The sequence below is a fragment of the Epinephelus fuscoguttatus genome, linkage group LG3 (assembly GCF_011397635.1).
Source record: "Epinephelus fuscoguttatus linkage group LG3, E.fuscoguttatus.final_Chr_v1".
In the NCBI taxonomy this organism is placed as follows: Eukaryota; Metazoa; Chordata; class Actinopteri; order Perciformes; family Serranidae; genus Epinephelus; species Epinephelus fuscoguttatus.
The window spans coordinates 46,659,659-46,687,294 of record NC_064754.1 but is presented as its reverse complement, the minus strand read 5'-3'; the positions used below and the strand labels follow the sequence as shown (position 1 = coordinate 46,687,294).

Below are 27,636 nucleotides of genomic sequence, written 5' to 3'. Positions count from 1 at the left end.
AGAGAAATTTACAGGAATGGCAATCAGCCTATTCATAAAATAAGTAGATAATATACAGTACACAACATTAAGGATGGGGTGACTGTTACATACAAATCATTGTGCAACTCTGGTGCACTTTTTTTCCTAACTGCAGCCCTTCTTCACAATGGTGAACTAGTTTGCTAACAGTTGTGTACTATTGAAACATATTGGCCAATTAGCTGTATTATAATTCCAAGTTTACAGACATTCTTGTGAGCCACAGTGAATTGTTTTGTTACTTTTCAAACAAGAGACCCTGACATACTGTCTACATCAGAAACCATTAACAGAAGTGCAGAGGCTTAGGCAAATGTGCCTAACCATGCTACAACTGCTGCTGACTTAACAGCTACAGGCAAGCACAAATAACAGAAGACCCAACAATACTCAGGGTTTATCTCAAGCGCAACCCAATTTACGTTGTTGGGGGGTCTCTGATCCATTTCTCTTTCAGGTAAGGGGTCCTTGGCCTAAAAAACATTGAGGACCCATCCTCTGACCACAATGTATGTCTGAGGCTGATGGTAATGTCATTAATATTGCAAGTATTTTGTCAAAAGTAATACATTCAAACCTTGACCTGATGGTTGCGCTAAAGGAGAAGTTAAGATCACCAGCGTTATCGCAATTCATCCTAAGGGGAACATGAATGTGTGTATCAGATTTCATGGCAACTCAGTCAATAGTTTTTGAGACAATTTTAACCACAAATGTGAATGTCATGGTGGCACCAGAGGAAAAGTCATGGGATCACCAAAATCATTAGGATACATCATCTGGGAACCATGAATGTCTCTAAAAATCCATGAGGTATATGTTGAGATGTGTTACTGAGTAGTGACGTTTATGACCTGCTCATGGCACCGCATCAGTAGCAGGGGAATCACCAAAGACATTAGGATTCATGCTGACGTACTGCGGTAAGCATGTTGTGTCATTTCCGGTGTTTCTGTGATAGCGTCTCTGTGCTGCTCCAGCAAACTCTTACCAGCTAGTTTTCTGATTTTCCTCACTTCAGCTGCAAACCATCTACTTCACGTTTTAACCCACACTAGTTCTGTTTATGCACTCATAGCTCTTCTCTTCTTTCAAAAACGTTATTGTTAATCTAAGCTGTTGTTTACCCAGTTTTAGCTTTGTTAGCTATGTTAGCTTAACAGCTCTCGGTGCGCCAGATGTTTAGTCATTCCAATGCCTCCTTTAGCGACGCTGGTACATGTAACAAATGTAGTTCATTTGCTGCGTGGGGGGTGGAGTTTAGTGAATTGGAAGTGCGGCTCCCTACCATGGAAAATCACTCTGTAACTGCAGTAGTTAGCCAGCCACCTGTAGCCGGCGCGGAGCCACATAGCGCAGCCTCTGCTAGCGGTCCCCCGGTAACCCCCATGCAGTCGGGAGGTTGGGTTACTGTCTGGGAGAAGTGTAGCACTAAGCTGAAGCCCACGGTTCACCATTCGCCTCTTCATGTTTCCAACCCCTTTTTCCCCACTCAGTGACACACCCGCTGAGGAGAAAAATCTGGTCATTGGCAACTCTATTCTGAGAAATGTGAAGTTAGTAACACCAGAGGCCATAGTCAGATGTATTCCTGGGGCCAGAGCTAAACGCTAAGGCTAAACATAGATTTAGTAAGATTGTTTTTCACATTGGTGGTGATGACACCCGGTTATGCCAATCGGAGGTCACAAAAAATCAATGTTGCCTTGGTGTATGAATATGCAAAAACTATGTCGAACTCCGTAGTTTTCTCTGGACCTCTCCCAAATTGGACCACTGATGAGATGTTTAGCCGTATGTCATCATTCAATCGCTGGCTGTCCAGGTGGTGTCCAAGAAATGATGTGGGCTTCATAGATAATTGGCAAACTTTCTGGGGAAAACCTGGTCTGATAAAGAGACACAGCATTAATCCCACTTTGGATGGAGCTGCTCTCATCTCTGGAAACCTAGCCAAGTTTATTACCTCCGCCAAGGAGGTTATGTTTTCGCCGGCATTGGTCTGTTTGTCTGTTTGTTTGTCTGCGAAACAACTCAAAAAGTTCCAAACGGATTTTGATGAAATTTTCAGGGAAGGTTGATAATGGGACAAGGAATAGATGACAACATTTTGGTGGTGATCTGTTGAAGCGAAGTGGATAAAATAATAAAATGGCAGGAAATCCGAGTGCTTTTCTAGTTAGTAATTCAAAACCGTGACAACCCAGAGTTGAGACCAGGAATCAGAGTCACAGTCTGACATGCTTCTCTGAGCTTCTAGTGCAGCTACCCACCCATAGAGTTATACAAGAGGTGTCTGTCCCCTGACCACCTAAATTATTTCAATCTAAAGTTAAACAAAGAGGAGTTGTGCATAAAAACCTAATGAAAATTAAAGCTGCAGGCAGCGTTGGACAGGACCTCAGACTCCCACTGTTTCGGCCTCCAGCTCACGTAGACAGTTAAAGACAAAAGTATTTGATAATTTTAGACCCCTCTTCACTCGAGCTCACAGCTGAAAATTTCTCCACATTTGCTCATGTTATTTTCAGAGGCACTAGTGCACGTCCTGTTGGATTTAGGTCAGGGCTGTCAGCACAAGATTTGTAGGTCTTGATGAGACGAACAAGCCAGTTTTGGTTTAATCTTTTTACGACATTCCTATGGGCCGCAGTGGCCATTGTTGTGTGTCTAGGTGGCGCTAGAGAGCCCATTTTGGCACTTTTGGGGTTCATTTTTTCATTTTACCAAATTTTTCACCAGTCCTGACACTGGACATCTGCCTTCAGCCGAGGTCCCTAATAATTAAAGCTGCAAGCAGCATTGGGCGGGACCTCGGACTGACACCATTTCGGCCTCCAGCTCACGCAGACAGTGCGAAAAATTCGTATAATAAACTGAGGAGGGATCCCTCTTCCAGGACAGACAGACGTGCAATACATGTCGTACAGAACAGATCAACATGATAAATTAACAGTAATCCGTATGACACAACGAGACAGAAAGAGAGACAGAGACAGAGAGAGAGAGAGAGAGAGAGAGAGATGCAGGACAGACAGTCACGGTAATAGCTTACAACAACATTAATGAAAGTAATAATATTATAATTATAATTCTGGCTACTGTGGTACAATATGTTGAAAGTATTAATATCTGATAGTATACATATGTGACAATAATCATATGTGTATAATAACAGTAGAAGTATGACTAATGATAATAGCAGCAGCAGGAGGCATCTGGCAGGACCACGGCAGCAGCACAACCACACACACCACACTATCCAGGCACCGCTGCAATACGAGTTAACCTGCGAGACAGTGGAGCACAAAGGCTCCAGAGAAGAAGCCGAGTTAGTGACGCAGTATGGCCGAGTTAGCAAGATGCAGTAACAGGACATTAGAGTGAGATTTTTCTGCAATTAATTTTCGCAATATTACGCAGATGAAAAATGCAGTCCGTGAGTTTTGTTTTAAATGAGAATTAAAAGACAAATCTTGATCAAATATTACTCTGAGGTTTCTTACAGTAGTGCTAGAGGCCAGAGCAATACCATCTAGAGAAACTATCAAATAAAGAGTCTCTGAGTTGTTTGGGGCCAAGAACAATAACTTTAGTTTTGTCTGAATTTAACATCAGGAAATTGGTGCTCATCCAGGTTTTTATGTCTTTAAGGCAGTTATGAAATTTTGTTAATTGATTAGTTTCTTCTGGCTTCATTGATAAATACAACTGTGTATCATCCATAACAATGGAAATTTACAGAGTGATTTCTAATGATGTTAGCTAAGGGAAGCATATATAGAGTAAATAGGATTGGTCTGAGCACAGAACCTTGTGGAACTCCAAAACAAACTTTAGTACGTAAGGACGATTCATTATGAACGTGAACAAACTGAAAACAATCAGATAAATAAAATTTAAACCACCTCAGTGCAGAACCTTTTAGGCCAATTAAGTGTTCCAGTCTCTGTAGCAGAACTCTATGGTCAATTGTGTCAAAGGCCGCACTAAGATCTAATAAAACAAGTACAGAGATGAGTCCTTTCTCTGAAGCAATCAGAAGGTCATTTGTAATTTTAACGAGTGCTGTCTCAGTGCTATGATGCACTCTAAATCCCAACTGAAATTCCTCAAATAAATTATTATCATCAGGGCTCGACAGTGCGAGCATTTCACTCGCATTTGCGACTAAAAATAGGTGTGTGCGAACTGTAAAAAATATTTAGGGGAGTGGAGTGGGCGCTGGGGTGGTTGTCGGTTTAATGGGGGTCACAGACAGGAATACGGCGGAGGATTATAGTGCGCAAGATAAGATAAGTTCGACTCCAGGTCCAATAATTTCCTCTTTCGTTGGTGTCATGACTGCCCAGTAGTACCTGGACAACCGAGCCGTGGCGGCACACAGGTATGTGGTGTGTCAGAGGGGAAACAAGCCGTTCGCTTCTCTCTTTGTGGCAGCTAGGTAAAGGTCCACAAACCTCACCGCCCTTTAGGGACTGTTCTTTACTTATCAAGGGGCTGTCAGGGGAGGAGGGTGGGTGGGAATAAGTCAAAGTGTGACGGAGAAGAGGGACTGGGAAAAGCGGCGGACCTCCGGGGAAGCCTGCTCCATTCTCCCCGCAGTTAGGGACCGTTTGCCACGGTACCGCTGCTGGGCAGGGTGGAAATAAGTCCTGCAGACTTTCAGAGGACCTGGAGAATGTTTTAGGATAGTAATAACATTATATAAGACAATCATATTGCAAAGATAATATATATAAGACAATAACATTAAAGACAAAATTAAATTGCAATACTTTTTCAAACCTTGAAGATTTTACCTTTCTGTACATTTTGCATACAAATTCATTAAATATTTTTGCTTGTAAATGTCTATTTGCATCACGTTTATTACACAAAACACATTATTTGATCAAATTACATTGTGCCCCTAAAGTTCTTTGTGCGCTCCTTACTTTTTCAACTGAGGAGCACATGTGCTCCTTGGGAAAAAAGTTAGCATCAAGCCCTGATCATGGAGAAAATCACACAGCTGGTCTGCGACTACTTTCTCAAGGATCTTTGACATAAAGGGAAGATTAGATATTGGTCTATAGTTGGCTAACACCTCTGGATCCAGGGTGGGCTTTTTTAGTAGAGGTTTAATTACAGCTACCTTAAAAGACTGTAGTACATAGCCTGTTAATAAAGATGTATTGATCATGTCTAAGAAGTGAGTGTTAGCTAAAGGTAAGACTTCCTTAAGTAGCCTAGTTGGGATGGGGTCTAAGAGACATGTTGATGATTTAGCTGAAGAAATAATTGAGACCAATTGTTGAAGAGAGACAGGGGAGAAGCAATCTAAATATATATTAGGTCTTACAGCTGTGTTTGAGGGCAGATAGGTACTATCTGAGGACAGGAGGTCATGAATTTTGCCTCTAATAGTTAAAATTTTGTCATTAAGAAAGCTCATAAAATCATTACTGCTAAGGGCTAAAGGAATACAAGGCTCAATAGAGCTGTGACTCTCAGTCAGCCTGGCTGCAGTGCTGAAAGGAAACCTGGGGTTGTTCTTATTTTCTTCTATTAAAGCTGAGTAATACTTTGCTCTGGCATTGCGGAGGCCCCTCTTATATGTTTTGAGAATGTCTGCCCAGATTAAACGAGATTCTTCCAGTTTGGTTAATAGCCAATTCCTGTCAAATTTCCACGATATTTGTTTTAATTTGTAATATTTGTCATAACCCTGGCTCGAGAGGTTATGGAAAAGAAGGGAAAGGACTCAGAATACGAGTAAATTAAGTAATTTATTAAAGTAAGCAAATGTTAACTAATGAGATAAAGAATAAGAGGTGTTAAGTCAGTAGGATCAGTAGTGCGCATGTGGGTGTGTGAAAATGTGCTGCATAGTGTTGTGTGCAAAAGGATCAAAACCAACAAGGGTGCTGCCAGGATGGAGAGAGAGGGAGAAGCACTGGAGCTTCTGCCTTTTATCTTCTGCAGAAGCACCTAGCCCAGGTGCTCCAGATCAGGTTATCAGGCCACACCTCAGAGAGGAAACAGAGAGAGAGGGACTGAGAGGCAACATCAAGAACATACGGGCCAGGGCCGTCACCCCCCCAAGTCAATGTTGCCAGGGGAACCATTGGCACCCACCCACAACCAACGAATAAACTACAACTACTTAACAACTAACAATAACGGAAAAAACACAAGTTCATCACCGTAATCCTGCCTACGGGGCCCATCACTATGCCACCCATCTCAGCAACCCTGGTACCTGAGAAGCAAATTAAGAGAATGGGTTAACAGGCAGAATGAATAACAGTCATTTGGCTTAGGAAACACAAGGCAAAAGCCTAACACAAAGGGGCACGTGATAATGCATCTGCAATAACATTGTCTGTTCCTTTTATATATCTAATGTCAAGCTCATAGGCCTGCAAGAACAGAGACCATCTTAAAAGCCTCTGGTTGGGATATCTGAGGGACCGAAGAAAAGTCAGAGGGTTGTGGTCAGCGAAAATCACCAGGGGCACTTGAGCTCCTCCAACATAAATCTCGAAATGGTGTAAGGCCCACACGAGTGCTAATGCTTCCTTCTCTATTACAGAGTAGTTAGACTGATAACGATTAAACTTCTTAGAAAAGAAGCTGATGGGTCTCACCACACCCTGATCATCCCCCTGCAGCAGGACCGCTCCTGCTCCCACCTGGCTGGCGTCCACTTGGAACATAAACGCCCGGTCAAAACATGGAGCTGCTAGAACAGGAGAAGAACACAGTAAAGAACAGCTAAACAAACAAGGATCATTACGCACCAAACGTGTCAGTTCACTGCAGTGCGACACTGACAGATGACACACCAACTGGTCCAAATTACCAAAAGCCCGCACAGCAAACTTACATCTGGCTCTGGCTCCCCATCACACTCAACCACCGCAGAAGCCACAGCCAGAGCCAGGCGCACCCCGTCATTCAGCTCCTGACTCAAGCTCGACTCAACACGGGTGTAGTATGGCTTTAGAAGGTTTACATCTTTCCGCCTACCAGGTGTTGCTATGATATAGTTCAAATCAGAGACTTTTTTGACAACAGTGTATGGACCTGCATATTTAGCCTGGAAAGGTGAACCAACAATGGGCAAAAGCGCCAGAACCTGGTCGCCTGGACTGAAGTCATGGCACACAGAATGACGGCCATACAACTTTCATTTTGTCCTGGGACACAGACAATATTTCCCGTGCCATACAACCAGCAACAAACAATCGATGACGGAACCCGTTCACATAAACTGCTCGGTGGCTTAGTGTCAACACAGTCCCCCTTCAGCACTGCTGAAGATCCCCGCACAACATGCCAAGGAGCGAACTTTCTTTGCTTTGTTAACTTCTTTTTAAGAGGTGTTACGGAGTTGAGTGTTGTTCGCAGCGAGCCTACGGCGCTATCGACAAGATGATCATTTCGGGAGAGTTTAAAGTTGGTACAGGAGACCTCTGTTACTGAAGGACATGGTATTAAATTCAACGATGGAGGAATCATTTCCTTAAATTTTGCAACAGCAGTATCTGATAAACGTGTTGTTAATGTGAATGTTAAAATCGCGTACAATAATAACTTTATCTGATTTAAGAACTAAACTCAATAAAAACTCTGAGAATTCAAATACAAATTCAGAATACAGGCCAGGAGCACGGTACACTATAACAAATAAAAGTGGCTGCGAGGTTTTCCAGCTCGGATGTAAAAGACTAAGAACAAGGCTTTCAAATGAATTATAATCTGGTTTAGGTTTAGGTCTGATTAACCCTATGGACCCGAATGACGCATAGTACATCCAAATTCACACCTGTTCTTCTCTGTGGATTTTCTTCACGACCGTGCGTCATAGCGAGAAGCCACACATATCACTTGAAACAGTGGAACTATAGCTTTCTGACAAGACCAAGCACTTGTCGGTAGTCCAATGTTTTCACAGTGAAAAAAAATGTTTAATTTACACTGAAATGATGTATAACAAAGCTTTCATACAGCTTTACACACACATTACTCTTGGATGGCTTACTCGCAAATGCAGCATCGCACAGAAATTCCATGCATATCACATGAAAGTGCAGGACCAGAGGTTTCCAGTGATACCACACTGTGCTGTCATCCCATCACGCTATAGATCAGGGCCCGTATACACAAAGAGTCTCAGAGTCCTCTCAGAGAGCTCCTAACTTAGCCTAAAAATTCCTAGCAAGGAATCTTAGCTTAAGAGTGATTCAGGAAGTTTCTGAGAGCAACTCTGAGCAAGGAGGTGACAGAAACTTCTAAAAGCCTTCTAAAAGCTGTGATTGGTTGTTACAAAAAGAAAAAAAAAATGCGCTCCTAGTAATGAATGGACAGTGAAATCAACCGATCATAGAACTTAGACTGTATTAAGAAATGTGTAATCATGAAAATAATTTTATGTCATGATGATGAAACTCAGCAAAATTAAATTAATTGTTACACAGCTTCAAAATGTTTGAACGTACCTTATTCACATGCTGATTATTGTATTGATTTGCTTATTGTTATGTTTACTTGCCATGCTGGTAATTTTACTACTTAATCTATTTGATATTAATGGTGGACGCAGACTCAGCTGTCAGCAATTACTGTGATTGCTAGCCTCCTTGTAAAAAGCGATTTGATTTGGCAGAATGACCAAAACAACGAACGAAATGGAGAAAAAAAGAACGAAAAAGCCGAACTGGACAGAAGAGCAGTGCTTGCTGTTGGCGCAGCTCGTGGAGGAGAACAAAGGAGTTTTAAGAGGGAAATTCAGTCCCGTCATCACGGCACAAGGGAAGAGGCAGACTTGGGAGCGTATTGCCCGACAAATCAATGCGTTGTTCCCTCTCCTTTTACGCACAAGCGATGAGTGTGAGAAGCACTGCTACGTGCTGTAATCCAAAGCGGGCGTTATTGCGCTGGGTGGGAAAAGTAAGCTCATCCCTGATGAGGTCAACCATAAACATTATCCCTGCACTATAAAGCCGGTAGCGTCTTATTAAATCACTGTCGTTCAATATACGGAGAATATCTCTCCTTCCTCTCTGTCTTTCCACCATCTTCTCTGTTTAAGACACTCTTAGGCTTCTTAAAAGTCCTCCTCCCTCCTCTTAACAGTTTTTCACCTTAGGAGCTCTCTTAAGGCCTCAGATGCTTTGTGAATAACTTTTATCTTACCAAGGGAAAATTCTAAGAAAAATCTTAGAATTTGAGGAATTCTAAGATTTTTCTTAAAATGACATCACTAAGAGCTACTTTTAGTCTTAGGATTCTTTGTGAATACGGGCCCAGATCAACTGTCTGCAAAATAAAAACGTGATGGATTTCTTTATAATCCATTACACAGATCTTGTTATCAGTCATTTCATATAGTGAGGAATATCGTGTGTTACCACGTCTTAGGCTTGCGTGTGTTTCTCCCTGTCTATCCACATTTGTCGTCCGGCTTTCAAGATGCAAATATCTCCATATTGTCCAGTTGACATTCCATCAAACTTTGTATGACAGGACCAGTGCACTTCACCTTTCCACACCCAGACAACTGAGGCCTAATTATGCATGCATGACAAGGCAGTAGTCACCATATACACTGAGGGGGACATGCCCAAAATGTCCCCCCAGTATTTAACTGATGGTCAGGTCAAAGATCAGCACAGAGCACAGAGCAGTAAGTCAAGATCATGTCAACAAGAAAACGTCCAGAATTTTTTTTTTTCTTTTTACTGTAAACAAAGTGGAAAATATTATCTTGGAGGACATCATTGCACCTGGTTGACTATTATCTTTGATGTAAATATTGCATGTTTCTTTCAGATAAAACACATTTTTGACTTGTGAATGAGTCAATGGAATTTCTTGCAATAATGAAAAAATACTGGCAATTATGTAAAATACCGAGAGCCGGTATTTTTTGGTACCGGTTCCTAATTTTTCGGTGCCAGAGAACCGCTAAGATTCTGGACAAATGATACTGTTATCGGTATTTTTTAAAAGCGTCTACCTAACTGTCGCGTAATTATGACACTGGGTTGACTGCCTAAACAAAGCGGCTAAAGTTAGCAGCTCGGCTAACGCTAACTCTTGCAACGCCGTGGCCTCCTCAGTGCAGGCTGACTCTGACACTGCTTCGTTATCATCATCGAGTCATGGTAAGAGTATGAATCGTTAAGTATGTAGTCATTAACTCAGGAGGATATATTATCAATTTTAGCACCGCTGATATATATGTTACGTTAATCCCGTAGGTGGTATCAACGAAGCAGCAGCCATCACTGCTGGTTTGCTGATGCAGACAACCCCATTCACAATCCGCAAGCGACGTCAAATGAAGATGTCTGCAGAAAAAAACGAGGAATGCCACAGGGCCGTTACCAAGTTTATTGTGAAGGATCTACAGCCCTTCGCTACAGTCCAATCCAAGTGGTTTAGGTAGGTACTAGGCAGTAGCATAAGTTAGCTTAGCCTATATTGCCAGCTGCTAGCTGTAACGTTGGTCCAAGTTTGAAGGCAGAGCGCTGTTAGCTGTCATACAACTAATTTTGTATTGCTTTTTCTGTGATGATTGTCAGGGAGATGACCAGAGCCCTCAACCCAGGTTACACCCCCCCTTCCAGGCAAGTGTTATCAGGCACCCTCCTACCAGCTTGGTATGGAGTTGAGAAGAAAAATCTAATAGCTGAGCTTGTTAATATGACAAAAGTGGCCATAACCAGTGATGGGTGGACGAGTATCACACAGGATCATTATGTCACTGTCACACTCCACTTTGTGAATGAGGGCCAGCTAATGCACAAAGTACTATCAACCCAGGCAGTGTATGAGTCACAGAGTGGTCCAGTTGTAGCTGAAGAGATAGGAGACGTGCTTGCAGAGTTTGGTGTTACAACAAAAGTCGTAGCCATGACAGTAGATAATGCAGCCAACATGGACGAGAAACATTTCTCGTGCTCACCAGAAACTTTTCTCGTGCTCATGAGAAACATTTATTTTTTAAAGACCATCCTCTGCATTTCAGGTTTTTGTTTTTGTGTGAGAATGTCAGTACAGGAGTTAATTCGGCTATATTTTGACCTGGGACTTCATCATAAGGACATTGCTGCTTTACTTGCAAGTCGTCACCGTCATGTTGTGTCTGAAAGACATTTAAAACGAATTTTGAAATCTTGTGGTCTGTTTCGGCGCAAGGGATACACCACTTTGGATCGCGTTGTTGATTTCATTAATGAACAGTTACAAACATCTGGCCAGCTCTGTGGATATAGGTGGATGTACACAAAATGCAAGGAGAATGGATTACACGTCAAGAAAGAAGAAGTATGCTTAATTTTAAAAGAACTTGACCCAAGGGGTGTTGAACTCAGAGTAAGGAGACGGCTCCATCGCCGAAACTATTTTGCAAAAGGGCCCAATTATATTTGGCACTTGGACTCTTACGACAAACTGAAACAATTTGGTATCTGTATTAACGGCTGCATCGACGGGTTTTCCCGGAAAATTATCTGGATGAATGCATTTACTACCAGCAGTGACCCAAAAATAATTGGAGGCTACTACATGGAGGCAGTGCAGAGATTAGTTGGTTGTCCAAGGATTGTCAGAGGCGACCAGGGCACAGAGAATGTTAAAGTCAGAGACTTTCAGCGTTTTCTCCATCGCAACATTCACGACGGCTCTGGTATTGACAGCTACATCGAAGGGGCAAGCACGGCAAATCAGCGCAATGAGAGTTGGTGGGGCTTCCTCAGAAGGGAATCAATGGAATTCTACATCTCTCTGTTTACTGACCTGAAGGACCGTGGTTTGTTCGATGGTACATATTTGGACAGAAGTCTAATTCAGTTCTGCTTCTTGAGTATAATTCAGGTAAGCTACAAATGTATATACAGAAAGTATTTTGTTAGAGACAAACCATCCATCTGTCTGCCATCTCACCTGTACTAACGTTTTGCCTAGCCTTGACCAGCCAATTCATCAGCTTGTAACAATTCGCCAACAACAGAAACTGAGGCTTATGTCACAACGCTACTTTTACAGGTCACGGGAGGCACAGGTTCACGGTGCCAAGCTGAAACCCCTGATATAACATGAAACCCCCCAAAAATTTGACTTTTTGCTTTCAAAATGCAGCAATAAATTGTATAAAAACGAAAAGGACTCGTATGGTTAGTTTAACTCAACAACTTTAGTGTAATTAAATTAAATCAAACTCAAATTAACACGCGTCCGGCTCGGATTTTCACTCAATAACACAGCGCGTCACGCCGATACAGAAAACAAATAACCCCCACTGTGCATTTACTGCTTGTTTATTAATTCCAGTCACGTTTTATGTGTGTGAGATCCTGCTTGTGTGTGCGTGCACCTTGAATATCATATGTTAGGCTATTTCATAACTAAAATGGTGGTGAAAATATTTAACTTTGCTAGACGGCATGTCCCTGAGCCATTCGTTAAAAGGAAATAATTTATTTGCTGTGGAAAGAAGGCAACATAATGTGGAATTATAGGTTAAACAATCTTTGCTTCCTTTAATTTAGTTTGGATAACAGTAGTAGCCTAATAGTAGCTGCAGCAGCAACAGCATTAGTTGCCAACAGCTGTCTTGTTTTTATTTCTTTATTACAGATATGTGACATTATTTGGCCATGGTGATTACCGCTTGCTGTTGGTTTGCAGGACTTCCGTTTTTCTGCTGATGTTTTTTATCTGTGTACACTGTCTTGGTTCATCATGTCAGAGGTAGTGAGTTTTGGAGTATAGACATTTGTTTGTTTTTGCATCTTCAGCACCAAGGACAGCGCTTAAAGTGATTTTGTTATAACCGCTGCCTGTAACAGGCTCGGGGGCATCTTCAGCACCAAGGACAGCGCTTAAAGTGATTTTGTTATAACCGCTGCCTGTAACAGGCTCGGGGACATCTTCAGCACCAAGGACAGCGCTTAAGGTGATTTGGTTATAACTGCTGCCTGTATCAGGCTCGGGGACATCTTCAGCACCAAGGACAGCGCTTAAAGTGATTTGGTTATAACTGCTGCCTGTATCAGGCTCGGGGACATCTTCAGCACCAAGGACAGCGCTCAAACTAAGGCAGTTCTTGTCTGTTTTTGTCATGTGGTGAATTCTACTGTTGGCCTCCTTATGGAAAAATGTCATACAATTTGCATTTGTTAGAACTACTTAATGTTTTATTTGTGTAGCTTATGGCAGCCAGTCAGCAGCCTAGTGAGTGGCGATGTGCCATGCGCTGTACAGCAGGAAAAAATACAATGATGTCACGCACTCATTCTCATTCATTCATTTAGTTGGCAGCCAGCCCCCACTACTAAAAACATCTTCCTGTGTGAGGGGAATACCAGAATGTGTTATCCAAATAAGGACATGTACGTCGCATAGCAGATGATGTGATTTTCCGTTGATGAGATAAACGCAACTGTCCTCACAGCCCGCACATAGAGACATTACAGCTGTTTAGTGGTAGCAGTGCTCTGTGTTTACTGAAAGGGGAAAGTTGCCTGGTCCCCCCTGAAATGTAACTTTACTGCGGTCGGATTTTTGGGAGGTCGGACTAATGGGCTGTGAATACTATATGAGACTCATGTGTCTCATCACGTCCACCTGTCTTAATCACTGTCATCAATGTGGTGTCCTACAATAATAATTCATAATAAAAAGCGAAAATGGCTCTAACAGTGTTTTTTGAGCATGGAGGCGCCACGCACCGGTCTGCCGGTCCATTTCAATGTCAGCTCCGGAGCTGCCCACAGTGCTGACATGGCAACGGCTGCGCACCAACTCTCTGCTCTTCGATATTTTGTTTATTTCCTATATTTTCTCTAACTTCATCAAAAACATTTAACATGATCAATTTCAAGTCATCTCATAACTTATCTAAGGCCCACATGAGAATGACAAATTGCACATCAATTTACTTGTTTTCTTACTTTCTAATATACCGTTTTTCCAGGACAAATTAGATGAGACCATCCATGTGTGGGATTCACATGTCATCAGACCATCGAAGAATGACAGGGTACCCAGTGGTCGACCCCGAATCATGTACGTGTTCCCAGAACTCTACGCAAGTGATGACTGCATTTCCCCAGTGGACAGAGCTGATGTACAGTTGTGTCAGAGTAACTGCACATTTCGACCAGCAGTGCCATGTGACATAGACATCTACAACATCTGCAACATTCTGATGGTGGAGTCACAACTGCATCTTCCAGCTGATGCTTATCAAGCATTGGATTTGTACCTGCATTTGAGGAATGAGATAACATCTGCTCTCTAATTTGAGATGGAACAACATTTACTATCCATCTAAACTGAACACGTGATTAGACAATTCTTCTGCAGTAAACCATGCTTAATTCACCAAACATTCTCAGTTAAGTTGTAATGTTTTCTCAGGAATTCTGTATTCTGTGCACTATATTTGGAACTTTGGATTATTTCTCCTTGGAAAAAGGATTGATCTGTCACTATGTGCACACTGACTACACTAGAACAGTGCTATGTCACAGACATTAAGAATGTTTGCAGCGATATTGAGGGGCAATTGAATCTTCCAGTAGTTGCTTGTCAAGAAAGAAGAAACAGTACTGTACAAAATTTTTAGGCACTAAAAGTAAAGTGAGGACGCTTACAAAAATAATGCTATAAATAGTTTTTTATCAATCAATTAACTTCATAAAAAGTGCAGTAAAGAGAAAAAACAAAATTAAATCCATATTAAGTGTGTCCACCTTTTGCCTTTAAAAGAACACCCATTCTCCTTGGTACCCCTGCGCACAGTTTTTCAAGGTACTTGGCACATAGGTTGTGCCTATCATGGATATGAGCAGTTCTTATGTGGATTTAGGCTGTCTCAGTTGCTCCTGTCTCTTCAGGTAAGATTCAGTGAAGCCCAGAACTGTACATTTTGAGTATTAGGTCTTCTCAGTAATTTGTGCTCGAAGTAGACACCCTTACATTTGTTGTACAGCATATAGGAGGAGCATTGTCATAGAACAGGAAACGAACAAAACCACAACAAAGAAAAACAACAAGGCAGGACATGAAAGAGGAATTGAATCTTTATTGAAGAATATTATTGAAGAATATTGTGCTCTTGACAGTAACTGTCAGTATACCATATGAGGCTTCAACAAAAACAGCCATGAGTAGCCATTTGAAATGGTACTATATGTGCATAGAACAGGTATTATTTTGTTTCTGAATAACAATTACATAAAACATGCACATGATAATGTGAAAAAGGGGATGTTCACCTATGAAAGCAGACCTTTCTGACTTATCAAAATTATTAAACTTAAACTGTCTTTTGGACTTAAGCAAAATTTCAAACTCAGTGTGCTGACACATAATACAGCCAAATCATTTACAGTAAGAAAATAAGAAAAACAAAAAAATGTTAAAACTGTTTGATTCAGTTTTAAGTGTAATGCAGCAATGTGTTCTTAGTTGTAATACATGAATGAACAAATAAAGTGTTTTGAATGTAAACAAATTTAAATCTGCAGAAACTGTTTGCTTCAGACAAATGCCATAACAATCTCAGTTGAAGAGGGACATGTGTAAGATCCCTTACATTCACCACACAATATCCATTGTAAAGCAGTCTCCAGACAGGACATTATCAAACTCTTTACGAAATTCGGGGTATGAGCTGTAGGTGCATGGTAACTCAAGAACAGCTCCACATGTGTGTGCTACAGGCCTGCGACTTAAACCACACAATCTATTAAAAATTACTTCAATTGTGTCTTTGCACAGTACAGTGGATCCTGTGCAGAAGCGCAAGAAGATCTCCAGTTTTCTTTGGTTGATGCTTCTCACATACCGTAGCAGGTGGTTAAGAGCTGTCTGCTCTTGTGGATTTAGGCTTTCAGTTGATGGCTTTATCATCTGCGCGACTTTCTTGTTAGTTGGCCTCTTAGATTCGTACAGCTCCATTAGGCTGTCTTTGTTTATGAGTGTTGGCACAGCATTGTGAATACTGGAGTGGAAACAGTCAATTATGAACTTTGGCTCTTGAAGAAGAGCTTCGTGTGCCATTGTTAAAATGGCACCCTGTAAGTTGTCTTTGGAGGGCAGGCAGTGTGAGCCCATTCTTGAGAAGACATCAAGTAAGTCCTCCTCAACATTTTCATCAATGTTGCCCTGTAGTGCTTTTTCAAGTGATGCACGCTCATTCTCTGAAAGAAATCTAGCAAATGACATCATCAAGAGTTCTTCATCCACTGAACTAACTCCTTGACAACAGGCAAGAATAAAAGCTGGTGACAATCTGATTGGTATGATTTTGTGGTCCAAGTATCCTTTCAACCACACTCTTCCAAGAGCTTGCCATTTCTTCTCAGAATAGTCTGGCCGTAGTCTAGGTACTCGGTCATCTTCCCCCTCACACTGTTCCAAGAAATGTTCCCAGAACGTGGAGTATGCCTCTCTTGACACACCATCACTGTCCATAACTTTCTCATTTGTAAACTCAAATTTTAGATTAGCATTCAGTAATTTTGGTTCCATGAAGACATTAAGGACATCATCAACTATGTTTACTCGTCTTAATTTCACAAGGAGAAGTTCTTTTTCAAATGGGTCTGGTGATGCTGGAAGACTGCTTGATGATACAGGACCATCATTCAGTGTAGAGTGCAGAAAGATAAAAAAAAAAAAAAAAAAAAGGTGTGAGGTGTGTGTTAGGTGTGATTATTGATCAATTAATCACTTAGTGAACAGAAAATGAACTTTGACAATCAATATATCAATTAACATGCAAAAATAGTGATTATGCTGTGGTTCTAGATTTTCTGCTTTTCTATTTTATATCACAATACATGGAATATCTTTTGGTTTTGGAATGTTTGGATGAAAAAGTAATCCAAAAACATCAGCGTGGGGTGAGAAAATTTGGGATGACATTTTGTCAGTGTTTTGTGTATTTTATAGACAGAATAATGAATAGGAAAAACTTTTTAAAATAAATAATGGCAGTAATAATAATGTTTTTGCAGCACTGACAGAACTTAGATCTACACTATACCTGAATACTGTTCAAGTCATGTGGATTCCAGGGAAGGGTGGAGTCTTGATTATCACCATCATCACCAGTAACGGGTCCAAAGTGTACTTCAAAGTCCTCAAGAGATGCTTGGATGGCAAGGGCAAGAGGGGAATCCGACTCGTCACTTAATAACTGGTCTGCATCTTGATTTGACACAGGCATTAGACAGTCATCTTCAGATTCATGCCTGCTTGTTGATTGCCAAGTATGACTGCCAACATCATCCGAAGATGGGGGATGCAGGAACTCTGTGTTACTCATCTCAGGAGTTGCTAATCTTGATTGTCTGATTGGTTCTCCTCTCTGTTGATAATTAAATAAAAAAATAAAAATCTTTGTTTTTGTATCATCTGATCCAAGCCGTCATGTATATTAACACATTTGTGCGATTAAAACACCTTGCACCTGAGCAGATTTTTTTGGTATATGCATATTGAGTTAATGTAGCATTAAACTCAAAACCCTTTTCCCACTGTCATCATCTTAGCTGCAGTTCAAATTTAAGATGGATTTACATTTGGTTGTTTTGTTTTGCAACAATCATGGTCTCTTAAACCCCATGTCTGTGTCCTCATAGACTTCACCTGTGATTTATTTTAAACATAGCTGCTGTGTCATGCAGATGTAACCTAAATGTTACTACAAACTGTAACTTTTGATTAATCAGTTCTTGTTTCAATTTTAAAAAGTTTTGTTTGAACATTTTGGCAGGAATTAATCTCTATACAACACAAGTTCCATACTGTATATCACAGACTGGGTACATAAAAATGCAATACTGGGGCTTACTTTTTCATGGTTTTCCTGCATTGAGCCACTGGATGCTGGATCTAAATCAGAGGAGCTCTCTGGATGATCCACTTGATGATCAGTTCCAGTCCTCAAGTGATGACATCTCCTGGTTGTGTTCCTCAAGGATCGTCTCTGCATTGTCCTAGTCTATACAGAAGTCAGCAGATCAGCAAATTATAGACTTATACAGCCATGATTGTCCAGCTGTTCAAAACAAGCCCTTCTGAACTTATTGTGACTAAACATGCACATAAGTGGAGAGAACAGTGCAGCAAATATGTTTGGAAATGGTATTTACATCTCTTGACCTAAATTAATTATAAATTTGACATTGAATTAAGACAGTAGATTTATCCTCAAAGTATGTGTACCGTACAATCACTGAGGACTGATGTGTCGTCGTCGTCCCCCCCCCCCCCCCATATTTAAGAACACAGACTGGTCAATAATGAACGCTGCAAAGAGTGCAAATGCATTACATACATACATTGAATGTCTTTAATTAGCAGAAGTGTGCACAAACTCTCCACATATTCTACATCTATAACATAATCTACTAAAATTTCCTTCAAAATACAGCTATTCATGTGACTCAGGCAAGTTTGATACATGTTAGATTAATGTCTTAATCTTACAATACTGTTGTTAAAATGTCAATGACACCTGTATGGATTTCACAAAAACATCAGTAGGCCTACTGATATTCTGTTTGTTGCCCACAGCTGGCTGCAGCATAACAAGGTAGCTGATACGTGCGTCTCCAAACTGAGAAAGAGGCTGATGTGTGCCTTTATGCACGGTGCTGAGGTAGCTTCATTGACAGGATCGGCCAGGATTTGATTATAATTAATATTCCGTGTTCTACTATATATTTATACAGGTCAGCTGTTACACACTGTTCCCAGGTTTATACAGTTAAATTATCTCTAGACAGACCTTATGGATCACTTCTGAGCCTCACATCTGTTATTTTTATTTTAAAATCTGAAATACATGCTAGTCCATAATCCCCAGAATTCACCCTTAATATTAATAAATATGAATTCAGTATCTACAGTATATCACGTATCATATGGCAAAAGATAAATTACCTTAACTGGCCTCTCATCTGTGGGCTCGAAGTCCGATGATGCATCAGAGAGAACTTGTATTACGTCTTTAGCCTTGGAGGTTGTGTAGATGCGCAGCATTCGTAGTTTAGTCTGCTCGTACAGCTGGCCCACTGTGACTTCAGGGGATACTGCATTGTGACTGTAATCACGAATATCAAACTCGAAGTCTTCCATCGGTCCTTTGGATGAATGTCCATTTGGAAAAAACAAGGATTTGCCCGTCTCCAGCAGTTCACCCATAGTTACTGATTTCTGGACCGACAGGTGCCGTGTTCCACCTCCATTTCTTGTACTGATTTGGTGATAAGTGCCGCTCTCAAAGTGGAGCCATCCCATTTCAACCCGCCGGGTGACTTTAACTGCATGTTTATTGCCAATACCGGGGCCTTCTGTGTTTCTGTTGGCAGGAGTTTTTCGTTGTTCCCCAAGCCTGTCTCTTACTTTCTGCATGAGAGCAGACTTCACTGTCTCCACTCCCCCTGACATTTCATTTGTCACAGTTCTTTGACGACAAAATGCTCTGAGTGCAAGTCGGTCCCCATATCTTACGATATACTGTCCTAACTCCTCATCTGTCATAACACCTATGACGTTGATGTCGATCTGTAAGAAGCAAGGCAAACGTCAAAAAATACAATAACATACCAGGTAGAGAAACAAGCAACATTAGGCAATACTGTGACTAAAGTTAACATTTATCTTCACCTTATCATCTTTTAATTTGTTGATGACACAATCTGGTATATTCCGCGTTTGGAGGAAAGAGAACAAATCCACCTCTGCTGCCATTCTGGAGGCTTAATGAGCACAACCACAATCAATTAGGCTACCTTCGGTTTCCCGTGAGCACGAGAAACATTTCTCGTGCTCACCAGATAAGTATCTCGTGCTCACGAGAAATGTCTCTCGTGCTCACGGGAAACCAAAGGGTTTTTTTTTCTTTTCTGCATGTCCCTTTACGGGCTCCGTACACTCTCAACCTCAGTGCACAAAAGGTCTACACCGTCCAAACTGTCGCCAAGTGGTCTGCGAGAATCCGGGACTGTGTTGTGTGGATCAAGAGATCTTCCATTGTGAAGAACGTGGTTGAGGAGAAGCAGAGACTTCTGGGTAAGAAACTAAGCCTCATTGTTTCAGTATCATCACTCAGACAGGAGCCATAGCAGGACTACGTATCTAAATTGATTTCCATGTGTGTTTCCATATGTTTCAGGCATGCCTGTCTATACTGCTGTCCTGGATGTGAGGACCCGCTGGAACTCGCTGTATCTCATGGTGGAAAGATTTATTGAGATATACCCAGCCATACAAGCTGCCCTCTTGGACCCACGAGCCAAAAAGCTGATGACGTGAGACAGGTAATCTAGTAGGCTGGAATTCATAATGACACTGAACTAGTATTTTCAAATTAATAAATAACTCTAGTATTAACCATAATTATTGATTGAATGATTTGAAAAGTGACTATGCCACAATGATGAACATTCATGTTATGATAAAACAAATGCAACTGCATGAGTGTACAATAAATACATTTTTATAAATTCATCTCAGACTTGAAAAGTTCACAGAGGACGACTACAAAAAAGTCCAGGAGTTTGTCAGAGTGATGCGAATAATGTACACGTCCACCCTGGCATCAAGTGACAAACAAGCCACCTGCAGCCAGATTCTCCCTATACTCACAAAGCTTGAGAGCCACTTCAAAATTACAGAGGATGACTCTCCATTTGTGGCCACCATGAAGGAGAACTTAATGGTTATCTTAATGGTTAACTTAACTTTGAGAATATGTGCAATGTACGTAACATGACACATTTATTAAGGCAATCTAATCTCCCTCCCCCAGCTGTCAGAGGATGAGGATGTGACGATGTCGATGACTGAAGCTGACTTCCAGGGAGATGGAGAAGAGGATGATGAAGAGGAGGAGGATGTAAGTTTGACATGTTTGTGAACCTATGCTGTGTTGCAGCAAAAAGCAATAAAAAACTTAACTATATTTTAGCATCCAAGCCAGTATCTGCACTGGGAGAACTCTTCACAGAGGAAGACAGACAGCTGCAAAGGCAGCTCAGTCAACAACAGCAGAGTGCACCAACAACAATCCGAGAGAGACTGAAAAAAGAGGTGGCAGTTTACAGAGATCTTCCCCCTATCCCCACTGAACAAGACCCTGTCCACTGGTGGTGGGGTAAGAAAGACACACTTCCCTTACTCTCACAACTGTCCTTCACCTACCTCTGCGTCCAGGCCTCTTCAACGCCATCTGAACGAGTGTTCTCAACCACAGGAGACACACTCTGTCCAGAGCGATCTCTGCTGCTGCCAGAGAAAGTAAATATGTTGCTTTTCCTTAACAAAAACTGTTAGGGCTAAATGCGTCAGGAGAAGTGCTTACTCTACACTGTTCTGTTAACATGTATGTGTCTGTTGGGTTGAACATGTAGGTAAGGGCTTTGGTCATCTCCCTAGTTTTTTTTATTTCATCTATTACCTTCTTCTGAGACGCATTTGTAATTGTAAGTTAAGCTTCTGTTTTGTTGAAGTTGAAGTCTGTATGGATGGTGTGCTGTCTGCTCGTTTTTATACCTTGCACTGCACATGTTGACTTGCTAAGGGCTTAAAAGGCAGGTGCTGTAAGTTGTTTAATGATGTTGCTGGTGTTACCCCCCCTTGTGGTAATAAAAATCGACTGAATCATTTACCATCTTGTAATGTCTTTATTTTTTACACTAAATTACATGTCGTGGTATCGATAAGAGAATTGATAAATATCAGTACCAATAAGGAGTATTGGTATTTGTATCTTATCGATAAAATCCTAACGATACACATCCCTACCCAGCATCATGGTTCTTATATTACCAGATTCCAGAGAGTCTCCCCTCTTCATATATGGCAGAATATGTCAACTTCCAACTTGCTATGGTGAGATACATGTAAAAATTTAAGAATTTAGTAACACAGATTTGTTTTTTTCATTGATATAATATAAAATAGAGGCACATAGAAGGACATGTAATGATGGCAAATATGGATAAGCCCAAATTGTCTTGAAAAAAACAAGATATAGCATGTGTATGTAGCCTTTATAATAACTGTGATATGAGCTTAAAAGTAAAGGCAGTAAAAATACCCCAAAAAGGCCTAGGGCCCATAGGGTTAACAGACTAGAGTTAAAAATGGCTGCAACTCCCCCTCCTCAGCCACTGCCTCGAGGAATGTGGGTATTATTATGACTGGGAGGAGTGGACTCATTTAGATTAACATATTCATCTTGACACAGCCAGGTTTCAGTGAGACTGAGTAAATCAATATGATTATCTGATATTAATTCCTTTACTAACACTGCTTTAGACGATAGAGACCTGATATTTAACAGTCCGCGTTTAATTCTCCTGTTTTGTCTTTCTGTCACAGAAGAGGTTTTAATTTTTATGAGGTTGTTATGCACAACTCCTCTTTGTTTAATTTTAGATTTAGATAATTTAGGTGGTCGGGGGACAGACACCGTTTGTATAAAACTATGGGTGGGTAACTGCACTAGAAGCTAAGAGAAGCGTGAAGGACTTCGACTCTGAGTCCTGGTCTCAACTCTGGGTTGTCAGAGTTTTGAGTTACTAATAAACTTTGCCAGGTTCCCAGAGATGAGAGCAGCTCCATCCAAAGTGGGATGAATGCCATCTCTTCTAATCAGACCAGGTTTTCCCCAAAAAGTTTGCCAGTGATTTACGAAACCCACATTATTTGCTGGACACCACCTGGACAGCCAGCAATTAAATGTTGACATGTGGCTAAACATTTCATCAGTGGTCAGATTTGGGAGGGGTCCAGAGAAAACTATGGAGTCCGACATGGTTTTTGTGTATTCACACACCTAGGCAACATTAGTTTTAGTGACCTCCGATTGGCGTAACCGGGTGTCATTGCCGCCGACGTGATTAACAATCTTGCTAAATCTACGTTTAGCTTTAGCCAGCAGTTTTAAATTTGATTCAATGTCACCCACTCTGGCCCCAGGGATACATTTGACTATGGCCGCTGGTGTTGCTAACTTCACGTTCCTCAGAATAGAGCTGCCAATAACTAGAGTTTTCTCCTCAGCAGGTGTGTTGCTGAGTGGGGAAAAGTGGTTAGAAACATGAACAGGCTGGTGGTGACTCATGGGCTTCGGCTTGGAGCTACGCTTCTCCCGGACAGTTACCCAGCCTCCCGGCTGTACGGGGGTTACCGGGGGACTACTAGCAGAGGCTATGCTATGTGGCTCCCCACCCCACGATTTTCCATGGTGTGGAGCCACGCTTCTAATTCACTGAGCCTTGCCTCCGACGCCGCAAATAAGCTACACTTGTTACAATTACCACTGTCGCTGAAGGAGGCAGAGGCATAACTAAACATCTGGCACACCGAGCAAGAAAGAGCAAGAGAAGCCATCACTAACTATTAAGCTAATGGAACTAAGAAGGCTAATAAACAGCTAAGAGAAAGTCGTAAAAAGGAGGAGAGCTTACCGCTTACCGCAATACGTCAGCACGTCAGTCTGATGTGTGATGGTTTTTCTATGGTCATAAAGGGATGGACATGGTCAGCAATACGGTCAATATATATCTAACAGTCATAATCACAAAAGTAGCAACAGTATTATCAGTAATAAAGGCTGTAGTAATATGTGGGAGATGGAAAATACTGATATATAAAGTGTAGATGCTGTTTCAAATGAAGATTCTACTGCTTTAACTTTAGCTGTGAGAGCAGACAGATTGAGATGGCTTTAAAATGTCTCGAACTTTTTTATTCCCAAACCATGGGTCCAATTGTCAATCTGATCATACCAGCAGAGAGATATACTCGTCCCAAACGTAGCCATGTAGGTTTATGTTTGTGGAGTCAAAAATGCAATCTTGGTCGTTCGCGTAATGACAAAGTTATTCAGAAGTGTTGTTCAGCAGGAGTTGGCCTGGCAGGTGTGCAAGTTTGAAGCTGATACAGTAAACGGTGTGGGGGAGACATTTTTTGAAAAAGACCATTTTTGAAAAACGGCATCTTACTTTGAAAGGGCAAATAGCTCACTTCTTGTTGGATTTAGGTCAGGGGTGTCAGTGTGTGATTTGTTGGTCTCTATGAGATGAACACACCAGTTTTGGTTTGATCTTTCTACGACATTCCTACGGGCCGCAGTGGCCATTTAAAATGTGTTGGCTGTCAGCTTTTCTTTCGAAAAATCCTCAGAAGGTTTTGTGGCACCTCAACTGTAAGAGGGCATAAAATCCAAACCATTGGAGTAATGACAAAGTTATACAGAACATCTGTTCAGCAGGAGTTGCCCTGGGATGTGTGCAAGTTTTTGAAGCTGATACAATAAACGATGTAGGAGAAGATATTTTTTGAAAAAAGAACACTTTTAAGACGAAATCTTACTTTGAAAGGGCATATAGCTCACTTCCTGTTGGATTTAGGTCAGGGGTGTCAGCGCGTGATTTGTAGGTCTCGATGAGACAAACAAGCCAGTTTTGGTTTGATCTTTTTTCAACATTCCTAGCAGCCATTTTAGTGTGTCTAGGTTGCACTAATTTTGGTGAGTTTTTGAGCATGTTTAGGGGGTCAAATTGGGGTTCAAAGAGACGGTGGGAGACAGACTAAAGAATAAAGAATAAACGTACCAGAAACAATAGGGTCCTCTGCCTTCAGCCGAAGTCCCTAATAAAAAACCTCTTCTGTGACAGAAAGACAAAACAGGAGAATTCAATGTGGACTCTCAGGTCTCTATCATCTAAAGCAGTGTTAGTAAACAAATTAATATCAGATAATCATATTGATTTACTCACTGAAACCTGGCTGTGTCATGATGAATATAGCCATGTTTCCATCAGCCTGTTTAGATGCGCATCTAGAAGTAGCGCATCGGAAAATTATGATGGAAACTTCAAAATTCAAATTAAAATCCCCTGATTTGCACAAACTAAAATACGCTCGCTTTAACCGGGTTTTGGTTGATTCGAAAAAATGTTGATTCGCAAAATGGGGGGTGGAAACAGTTATGTTCGAATTAAGTCTGACGTAGCGCACCTCTCTCCATGGTGATATCCACACTCCGGGTCGGGAAGGCGGTAATGCATTTACAAGCTGGTTGCCAACCGCCAGAAAACGTAGAAGAAGAAGAATACGAGACTTGTTTTGTTTCCGGTTCTGCAGAAAACTCGCGCGAGTTCGTAGTTTTCACCAAAGTCCATACATGTAATGGAAACACATAGGATTCGTATTTCTTTTAATGCGCATTTCCCAATGATTTGAATCACTTTTGGATGGAAACGTAGCTTATGTCAGTCTAAATGAATCCACTCCTCCCAGTCATAATAATACCCACATTCCTCGTGGCAGCAGCCGAGTAGGGGGAGTTGCAGCCATTTTAACTCTAGTCTAGTAATCAGCCCTAAACCTAAACTACATTATCCATCCATTTTCTAACCGCTTATCCTCTTGAGGGTCACGGGGGGGGGCTGGAGCCTATCCCAGCTGACATTGGGCAAGAGGCAAGGTACACCCTGAACAGGTCGCCAGACTATCACAGGGCTGACACGCAGAGACAGACAACCATTCACACTCACAATCACACCTATGGTCAATTTAGAGTCACCAATTAACCTATCCCCAATCTGCAAGCTGGAGTGCCCGGTGAAAACCCATGCTGACACGGGGAGAACATGCAAACTCCGCACAGAAGGGCTCCCCCACCCAGGATCGAACCAGGAACCCTCTTGCTATGAGGCAACAGTGCCAACCACCACACCACCGTGCCATTGATTGCCAGCCACTTCTTTTTGTCATAGTGTACTGCGCTCCTGGCCTGTATTCTGAATGTTTGTTTAATGTTTTTCAGTTCAGTTCTTAAATCCGATAAAGTTATCATTGTCGGTGATTTCAATATTCATGTTGACGTTGATGATGACTCCTCGCCACTGCGTTTATCAGATTATTAGACTCCATTGGCTTCAGTCAGGGTGTACATAAACCCACTCATTGTTGTAACCACACCCTCGATCTAGTCCTGACGTATGGAATTGAAGTTGAAAACCTACTAGTCTTTCCACAGAATCCCTCTCTATTAGATCACTACTTGATAACTTTTGATTTCTTTCTTTTTGATTACACGCCACTCAGCAACATTTATAGGTGTTTATCAGATAGTGCTGTAGCAAAATTTAAGGAAATGATTCTGTCGGCTTTAAATTTAATACCATGGCCTCTAGTTTCGCAGACCGGGCGAGGTGGAGGCGCAGCGCACCTGCGCTTCTCCAACTGGGTGTGGCCAGGCGGATTTTGCAATTGGTTTCAGCTGGCGAGCTTTTAGCGCACCTTCGGCGAAGCCTTTTGGCACGAAACTGTCACTGCGCCAAGCTGGATCTGTCGACACCTCCCCCTGCTGCGCCGCCACACCCATCTCAGTGCACCTCGGTCTGCCAAACTGCTAAACTGAGCACACCTCGGGTTGCGCTCAGTTTTTGTCCCTCTGTAACAGAGGTTTCTGTACTGACTTCTACTCTCCCAAATTGATTATCTTGTCAATAGTGCTGCGAGCTCACTGCGAACAACACTTGACTCTGTAGCACCTCTTAGAAGGAAATTAACAAAGCAAAGAAAGTTCGCTCCTTGGTACAGCTCCCAAACTCGAAAATTAAAACAAATATCTTGAAAATTTGAAAGCAATTGGCAATTCACCAACCTGAAAGAATTTCATTTAGTCTGGAAAGACAGTCTCAAAACATATAGGAGGGCCCTCCATAATGCCAGAGCAAACTATTACTCATTTATTTATTTAATTGTTTATTTTTTTTATCAGGGACCATGTACAGAAAACACTGGACTCAACAATAAAGATGCACTGCACCAGATTATAGCTTTTTTTAGCTAGTTTCCATCTGCAGTCCCTGAGGCAGGCAAAAGAAGAAATAACAAGAGAAAAATTAAAATATTACAAAGAGACATATAAAAAGACAGACTGAAACAGTACAAGAGTGCATTGAAATCCATGGAACAATGCACACACAGTGGCACACACAGTGTCATTAATAGAAGAAAATAAGAACAACCCCAGGTTTCTTTTCAGCACTGTAGCCAGGCTGACTGAGAGTCACAGCTCTATTGAGCCTTGTATTCCTTTAGCCCTTAGCAGTAATGATTTTATGAGCTTTTTTAATGACAAAATTCTATTATAATACTATAATACTAAACTGTCTCTTAGACCCCATCCTAACTAGGCTACTTAAGGAAGTCTTACCTTTAGTTAAGACATACATATTACACATGATCAATATGTCTTTATTAGCACGCTATGTGCCACAGTCTTTTAAGGTAGCTGTAATAAAACCTCTTCTAAAAAAGCCCACCCTGTCCCTCCTCCAGATGGTGCAGGCAAAAGGTCCTAAAAAAGTAAATACATTAACCATAATATAGATGAAGCAATTACAATAAATAAAAACATAAAAATCACAATTTCATGGTATAAATTGCGCAGTGAGGCATAAAAGTCATATTGCATATTATGCACGTTTAAGCTTATGTCCTGTTTTTAAGTGCAACTGAGTAATAGTCAGATGGGGGAGAAGGGACTGTTTGGGGTGTAAAGATGGAGTGTGAGTC

General features: G+C 41.4%; 1 protein-coding gene and 2 pseudogenes across 1 annotated transcript; 1 reads left to right on the top strand and 2 right to left on the bottom strand.

The window, feature by feature from the left end:
- The first annotated feature begins 1,199 nt into the window (after positions 1 to 1,199).
- On the top strand, positions 1,200 to 2,561 carry LOC125885638 (uncharacterized; annotated as a pseudogene).
- Positions 2,562 to 6,249: 3,688 nt separating this feature from the next.
- LOC125885637 (uncharacterized) lies at positions 6,250 to 19,170 on the bottom strand. Its single transcript, XM_049571309.1, has 6 exons — positions 18,976 to 19,170; positions 17,882 to 18,031; positions 17,072 to 17,395; positions 6,893 to 7,105; positions 6,654 to 6,748; positions 6,250 to 6,265 (listed from the first exon to the last, which is right to left on the bottom strand). The coding sequence occupies exons 1-6, from the start codon at positions 19,168 to 19,170 to the stop codon at positions 6,250 to 6,252; spliced, it is 993 nt and encodes a 330-aa protein (XP_049427266.1).
- Positions 19,171 to 22,603: 3,433 nt separating this feature from the next.
- On the bottom strand, positions 22,604 to 23,433 carry LOC125885636 (uncharacterized; annotated as a pseudogene).
- Between the last annotated feature and the right edge of the window lie 4,203 nt (positions 23,434 to 27,636).

What these genes read in the sequence shown, in the direction of transcription:
- LOC125885637 (XM_049571309.1), bottom strand. Translation starts at nt 19,170, where the DNA reads ATGGAAGACTTCGAGTTTGATATTCGTGATTACAGTCACAATGCAGTA. An exon ending in CAGATGAGAGGCCAGTTAAG is followed by an intron (nt 18,032 to 18,975) that starts GTAATTTATCTT and finishes ACTTCTGTATAG; the next exon opens with ACTAGGACAATGCAGAGACG. An exon ending in ATGGGGAGCCAGAGCCAGAT is followed by an intron (nt 6,749 to 6,892) that starts GTAAGTTTGCTG and finishes CTCCTGTTCTAG; the next exon opens with CAGCTCCATGTTTTGACCGG.